Source organism: Lampetra fluviatilis, chromosome 10 (assembly GCF_964198595.1).
Source record: "Lampetra fluviatilis chromosome 10, kcLamFluv1.1, whole genome shotgun sequence".
NCBI lineage: Eukaryota > Metazoa > Chordata > Hyperoartia > Petromyzontiformes > Petromyzontidae > Lampetra > Lampetra fluviatilis.
The window spans coordinates 6406222-6414299 of NC_136284.1; the positions used below are offsets into that span (position 1 = coordinate 6406222).

The window sequence follows — 8078 nt, forward strand, 5'->3', positions numbered from 1 at the left end:
GTGTAAATAAAAGCAATGCTGTTATCACAGGAGAAATAACTTTTAAAATTAAATCGTCAAACATTACTGTATAAAAAGCAGGTCAGAGCTAATCACGTACTTAACTGGGAAATATTAATTCCAGTATATAAAAGCGAAAATATGCAGTGATATATTTACAACTCTAGTATAATGAGTCCAAATAAACCGAAGCCAAAAGATAAATAATTTTCAATACCTTTCCGACAGATAATGGTTCTCTCCAAGAATGTCGAAATATGAAGGCATTCTTCCTTCAGCTGCCATCGCCTTCCACTTGGCAGCATCTTCAAAATTCTCCATTGGCCAATTGAGCTCCTCAAAAACCTCCGTCTGCTTATTGATCTCCCCATCCGTGGTGCCGTCTAGTTTCGCATCTCCAGAGTCTGTTTCGCTGTCAGATTCAGAATCCGAGATAACTCTTCTCCGGCGTGATTTTGGAGTTTTGCCCTGCTGCAATTTTGACTCATCTTTCACCTCTTTTTTTGCTGTGTCACGAGACAAATTATTTTCATTTTCCTTTTTGTTGGAGTCCTGCTCATTTTCATTACATTTGTCTCTTTTGGAAGACAACTCCAAGTCACTGTTGGGTTTCTCGGTCTTAATTAAAGAAGGAACTTCCTTAATTAAGGACGGAACTTCTAAATTGTTACCCCGAGGGTTTGGGAGCAATGTCTTGTGTGAAAAGTTATTTGATGGTGTGCTGTGCAACATTTGTTGATTAAAAGGCATGGGTCCTTGATGGGGATGAGCCTGACCAGCAAGTAAAGCATTACCTCCAGCCATTCCAGGTCCATGCTGGAAATGCATGTTAATCATGTTCAACCCCAACTGTTGGTTGTAATACAACTCATCTTGGGAAATGTGATTTACAGGAAAATCTGTCTGACAATAAGGTGTGTTAAATTGATAGGCTACCTCTGAGTACTGACACACATTCTGAGAATTTAGAAAGAAATCCTGATTTGGTTTGGTTGTACTCCACCTATCTGGCTGCATTAGCATGTTGCCAGCTTGTTGTGTTGGGTTATTTATCTGTTGATGGCTGCTTTCATGGCTTTTCAATAAACCCGACTGAGAGTCAAAAGCTGGCCCAGAATTAGTTTTGGCACCGGTTTGTTCTTGGTGTGGAGCATGTCTACTCTCTGGAACCCAAGACTGAGTTTTATAACTGCCTTCTTGTTTTGTCGTCATGTGACTGCTTGATTTTTCTTCCATTGATTTTCTATCACTTACACCACTTGCTGAATGTTGCTTAGAACTTGAACTCTCCGAAGCCTTATGACTACTGTGACGATTTTCTGCATTGGAATTAGAACATGAGGATGACGTTGGGTGTCCTGATTTATCTCCCGAGTCGCGTTTTTCAGGGGCATCTCTTGCATGATTCTGTGAAGATTGGCTTGATGTTTTACTAGGCTCATGATGTGTGGGACTTTGCCTTCTTTCGGATCTGAAGCTGGTGTGCCTATCACCTCGGTCCCTCGATCGGCTTCTGCCTCCTCCCCCTCCTCGTTCTTTCGAGTGTGCCCTGGGATTACGATCACGAGAATGACTTCTTCTGTCAGTGCGATCTCTAGAACGTCCTCTTGTCCGCTCAATAAACCGACCCCGCCTGTCAGTACGATCTCGAGAACGGCTTCTTTTGTCCAAGCGCTCAGTTCGGTCTCTTGAGCGGCTTCGGCGATCTGAACGGTCTCGAGATCGGCTACGTCTTTCCACGCGCTCCCGACTTCTCCTGGCACGGCCTCTGGATCTACTTCTCCTGTCCACCACATCCCTGACTTTGTCCGACCGATTCCTGGACCTGCTTCTTCGATCCAAACGGTCTCTGGACCTGCTTCGTCTGTCTGAACGATCCCTTGACCGGCTCCGCCTGTCAGGCCAATCCCTCAATCTGTCAGATCGATTCTTTGATCGGCTGCGCCTCTCTGGACGGTCTTTGGAACGACTGCGTCGCTCTTGCCGATCTCTGGATCTGTCCGAGCGGTTCCTCGATCTACTGCGTCTGCTAGCTCGCTCCCTGGATCTACTTCTTTTTTCCATTCGATTTCGAGATCTGCTGCGCCGGCTTGCATGCTCTCTTGATCGGCTAGGTCTGCGTACGCGATCTCTACTCCGCTCCGTGCAGTCTCTCGATCGACTGCGGTCTGACCTTCGATGTGCATCAGACTTCTCTTTTGAGCTACCTCGTTGGCTTACACTTTCTTGGGCCTTGCTTTGTCCAGATGAACGTTCCTGTGATTTTCGCTGCCTATCAAGTGAGTTGCGTTGCCTGCTGGAAACGTCTCTGGACCCTTGTTTTCCATCGCCACTTCTTTCTGACCTTTCCTTTGAGCTACCCTGCACATTTGTTTTTTCTACAGTTCCTAACACTTTACAGGATGTCTCTTGTTTTTCAGACTTCGTGTCAGATTTTGACACAGACTTGTGCTGCATTTCCAGGCCGTCTTTACTACGAACTTCTTGCGTTTGTGATTTTACAATTTTGGAATCATCTTTATTTTCCTGACATTTTTCACTAATAGGATGACTCAAGGTACCAATATTAGACGTTTGCAAAGGGTCAATTTGTGCTTCATCTACAATATCAATGGATTCGCTTTTAACAACAGAAGGATCATTTCCAGATGTATCAATGCTTCCAATTACAACCTCCGTACTTTGCCCAACATGTTTTTCATCTGCTGCTGGAGTCAAACAATCATTTTCACCTGATGTTGAAATGTACACTTCTAGCGTAGCCAGCTCCTTATTTTCCACATCTAAGGTCTGTTTGGTAACACATGGAGGTGGTGAAATTTCATTAACATGAACAGTCTCTTTATCCGGTATGGATTTCGTTTTTTCATCATCAATTACGGAAGTATGTTCAACATTTGAAACGTCATCAGATGCGTCAGGCATCTCTGTATCTTCCAAATCATCTGCATTTATCTCTTTCTCTAACTCAACATGATCCTGTTCTTGAGACTTCTCGACGGTGTCATTATTTTTATCGGGTTTACACGTCCCCTTGTCTTGCTTATTCTGAGGTTCCTCAACATCAACACCGTGCATTTCTTTGTTTTCACTAGTCTGCACAGTGTCTGCCTTGCTGCTATCCAAGTGATGTTCAGCAACCTCATCGTTTGTGGGTTGGCATTCAGGACTCTCGCCTCCATCTGTAGAGTCACTTTCGGTCACCTTATCGGACGTCTTGTGCATTTCATCCACGTCACTGCTGTCTTTGGAACTGCTATCACTCTGATGCACAATGGAAGGTGTGCGACTGTCACCTTCGGCAGCAGCTGCTAGGGAGGTTGCAGGAACGACGACAACTGACTGCAGCTTCACTCTGGGGTACCTGTACTCCCCATCGCTTTCATCTTCTGAATCGGACTCTGTATCAGATTTGTGCGTGCTTTCGTCATCCATGCTGCAAGCCAAAGGAAGCGTGGGGTCAGCTTGAGCAGAACGTGTAGGGCTGGACGTTCTACTGGCCGAGAGAGAATGGCTTGAGCAAGACTCTGTCATATCTTTCTCATCATCGGCCTGTTCATTGCATTTTGTACTCTCGGTTACACTAACGTGCGGCTCAGGAGGAACATCATTTTCTGTACTGATCTGAAATTGCACAGGTTGATTTAGTGAAGTGTCATTATTTTCCTCAATCGAAAGACACATTTCTTCTGAAATTACATCATCCTGCGTAGGCTGTTCAAATTGCGATGAAGAAATCACATCCGAGCATGCAGAAGCTACACTGGCTGTCTTGTGTTCGGGCGCAGAATCAAGCACTGCTTCTTTACTTTCGTCAATAATGCTCGCGTCTACAACAGTGGTGGGCAAACAAGACTGCATAGTTCCCACTAAACTGTCAGATGTTTTTGGTGCCAAAACGTTTGAGCTCAAAGCATCTTTATTTAAGGGACTGTCTATGGTCTGTTCTCCAGGCTTTTCAGCATCTTTTGGTATGTCCCATCGACTGGCCTTCCGTTTCACCTTTTGTGATTGTACATCAACCTTGATGTTCCTATAAGAAACAATTTTGCACCTTTCACTGTTTTGTAAAACCTCTATTATTTGACCGCTTTTCTGAGCATTTCCAGTCTGTTGAGAATTACTTTCCTTCGTGGCTAATGTTAATTCTGTAGCATCTGGAGGGTCCTTAACTATAATCTCGGCTGCTATGACGACACTGGACACTGGCTGCACTGGAGTCAATTCAGAATCTGAAGATATTTCAGCCAGCACAAGTTTATCACCCGTTTCGGCTGCTTCAGTGTTAACGACAGCTTTGGAAGTCTCATCGTCACCACCACTCACATCCACGCCACCAGCGTTCGCACCATCAGGTTTCTGATCAACCGATCTGGCAACATTTCCAATCAGGTGCGCCTTCTTGTAATGCATTTTGTTCCATTCAATTTTGAACTCTTTTGGAGGTGTAAAACTTTGGCTCAACTGAGCATCAGGACTCGGGAGGTCCCCTTCGCTCCCCACCGCGGGCGCTTGCGATGAAGTGCTTGGTGCGTTCATGTCAGAACCCTCTTGAGTCGAGAGGCTCAGATTTTTCTCCTCCCACAGATTCTCAGCTTCATTGGCGATGGCGAGAGGTCGCAGCTTCAGGATCTTGTTTGGCGCGATGCTGAAGCAGATCTTTTGTCGGCTCTTGTTTTTCAAGTCAATTTTGGAGTTCCGCACTGCACCCGTCCTTTGAGGTGCTTGAAGGCCGGCTGACTGAAGCCCGGGTGTCGGTCTGCTCTGTACAGGCACACTTGGCGTCGGCTCAGGAGATAGCTGGTAGGTTCGCAATGGTGCAGAGGGGCAGGATACAATAAAACCATATGATTACAGAGCAGTAATTTATCACCAAAAAAATACAATCATTAAAAATCATCAAGCCTGCAGTGTCATGTTAAGCGAATTTTTGAAGAGTGTGTATGGATGTGAAAAGTGACAGTTGAGTTTGTGGTTACCTCTATATCGTCTTCTCTAAACCACATCCAGCAACCAGGAAGGAGCGAGGGAAAGGGAGACAAATATGAGCAGATCAACTATACAGGCAGTTACAGCTCAAGGGCAATCCAACGTCATACACGTATGACAAAAAGAATAGCAACAGATATTTTATACAGAAGCAGGTAAAATCACATTATAAACTCGTATACAGTCTAGTATAGGGTACACCAGTACAGCATACAGTTTAGTATCAAATGGGAATTCTCTCCACCTTCATCAACTCACACTGACCAGCGTGGGTGAAGTATGGTCAAAGCACTTATAGAACCCGCACAGCATGGGGAGGTCATCATCTAGTAGTGGATTAACAGAGCAGTACATGTAAACATGGGGTACACAACCACATTCACATGTACATCTTAACACCCATCATACACAGTACACAGTGCATGCAGTATATCTGCAATCACATTTATTTTATATTTCCGGTACGCAGAACGTACTGTACATACCATGAAAAACACCAAATCTTAACCTAGAGAACATACACAATAACCGCATCCCAGGGCAACCACATTTAGGCATGTACAAATTAGCAAGCTCCTACTAACAGCGATGCAACAACAAACACACAAGGTGTGGCCACGACCACGCCCAGCCCCCTTTGTCTTCCCAGTGCTGGTGTTGACCATGCACCATGCACACGTTTTTAGGCTGTGTCAACCCAAGTGAGGGGCCCTTACGGGCTCAGGATAAAATGCATCAGCGGGCAGTGATACAAATTGGCTTCTAACCCGGATGAGCAGGTTCAAGGCAGTAACCGACTCTGACCATACGTATACTGTACACACACGTGGCCATAAGTGCGTGTATACATATATACGGTACTGGTTTAAACGCAGAATGCGTAATCAGTTAATTAAAACGTGTACACACATTACACGATGTATGCCATAGTAACTGTACTTACGAATTTCTGGCCTCGGTTTAAAAAAAAAATCGTTCCGTACGAGCGAGGAGGGAGCGACGGTCATAATGAGCCATAAAGTCACGGAACCACGCGGACAACACGAGCGAGGCAGATCGTGCGAGCGTAGCTCCAGCACAACAGCAAGGACGACCAACACCCGCACAAACAACAAAGACTTACACGAGTGCAATGACCACATACACGCACACTGCGACGACGTCGTTCCAGAGGCCCGCGCTAGTGGCAGGGCAACGACGACGATCACACCGTGATGATCACCACCATCACCACCACCGCTACCACCACACCACCATCACCACCACCGCTACCACACCGTGATCGACACCATCGTAAATACCGGGTGGACGACACTGGCGAGGGCGTCCGTGGCGTGCGCCGCCATGCCGAGCAGCAACTATGGAGTCTGTCCGCCCCACGTGATCACATCGGGATTTAAACAGCGAGGGGATCAACGGGGAGGGAGGGGGTCGAGGGTGAAGGGGGGAGGGGGTAGAGGGTGAAGGGGGGAGGCTGGGACAGCGAAGGGGATCAACGGGGAGGGAGGGGGTCGAGGGTGAAGGGGGTCGAGGGTGAAGGGGGGAGGCTGGAACAGCGAGGGGATCAACGGGGAGGGAGGGGGTCGAGGGTGAAGGGGGGAGGGGGTAGAGGGTGAAGGGGGGAGGCTGGGACAGCGAAGGGGATCAACGGGAGGGAGGGGGTCGAGGGTGAAGGGGGTCGAGGGTGAAGGGGGGAGGCTGGAACAGCGAGGGGATCAACGGGAGGGAGGGGGTCGAGGGGGGAGGGGGTAGAGGGTGAAGGGGGGAGGCTGGAACAGCGAGGGGATCAACAGGGAGGGCAGTTTAACCTCGAGGTGTGCTAGAGGGGTACCTGCATGAGAGCAGGAGACGAACACGCAGGTCCGACTGCGAAGGGGAATGATTGAGAAGGATTAACAGCGGAGCAGGAGGAGGGAGGGGATGAAGAGGAGACGGGGTCCAAGATAGGATACACACCGAGGGGATGAAGAGAGCGTGGGGGGGGGGGATAACCGCGAGGTTAAGGGGAAGACGAAGAGGTGAACACGCAGGTCGAACGGCCTTTGGGCAAAGGGGACGGACAGAAAAAACAACAAATTACCAGAGGTCACGATGTGCGCGGTGATAATTATACCGGGGGACTTAACGAGGAGAATGAACGGCGAGCAGCAGGTTGGGCGGGCAGCAGCAGCGAGAAGAGGAGCGAGGGGATGAACAGGGGACGCGTGTGGAGGCGAGGGGGAGGAGGAGGGGGGGTAGGAGGAGGAGGGGGGAGGAGGGGGAGTAGGAGGAGGGGGGTAGGAGGAGGGGGGGGGTAGGAGGAGGGAGGGGGTAGGAGGAGGGGGGGGGGTAGGAGGAGGGAGGGGGGTAGGAGGGGGGGGTAGGAGGGGGGGGGGTAGGAGGAGGGGTAGGAGGGGAGGAGGGGGGAGGAGGGGGGGTAGGAGGGGGGAGGAGGGGGGGTAGGAGGTAGTAGGAGGAGGGGGATGTAGGAGGTAGTAGAGGAGGGGGGTAGGGAGGGGGGGGGTAGGAGGAGGGGGGGTAGGAGGAGGGGGGGTAGGAGGAGGGGGGGTAGGAGGGGGGGGTAGGAGGAGGGGGGTAGAGGGGGGGTAGGAGGAGGGGGGGTAGGAGGAGGGGGGGGTAGGAGGAGGGGGGGGTAGGAGGGGGGGTAGGAGGAGGGGGGGGTAGGAGGAGGGGGGGGTAGGAGGAGGGGGGGTAGGAGGAGGGGGGGGGTAGGAGGAGGGGGGGGGTAGGAGGAGGGGGGGGTAGGAGGAGGGGGGGTAGAGGAGGGGGGTAGGAGGAGGGGGGGGGTAGGAGGAGGGGGGGGTAGGAGGAGGGGGGGGGTAGGGGAGGGGGGGCATGGCCGACAGGGAACAGCAGCGGGCGCGCTGCCTTTTGTTTGTTTTCTCGGCCCGCAAGTCTCCAGGCCCACGCGGCAGCTTTACGACAGCAGCAGCGGCATCGGCGACAACAGCTATCGTCGCAACAGCGACTCCACCACACATCAGTTCCCTACAGATTCCATCGGCAGCAATAACAGCTGCAGAAGTACCAGTTGTAAGTGGCAGCAGCAGCAGTAGCAGCAGCGCGTAATGCCACGCAAGCGCCATGTT

At 50.1% G+C, this 8078-nt stretch overlaps 1 protein-coding gene across 1 annotated transcript in view; it reads right to left on the reverse strand.

Annotated features, from left to right (window-relative positions):
• Positions 1–210: 210 nt before the first annotated feature.
• The window catches only part of LOC144934369 (uncharacterized), a 9860-nt gene continuing 1992 nt past the window's right edge, over positions 211–8078 (reverse strand). Inside the window, exons 2-3 of the mRNA XM_078860053.1 lie at positions 4980–4995; positions 211–4800 (exon numbers count right to left, since the gene is read on the reverse strand). Coding sequence (XP_078716179.1) covers positions 211–4800; positions 4980–4995 — 4606 coding nt within the window. The remainder of the gene's footprint in view (positions 4801–4979; positions 4996–8078) is intronic.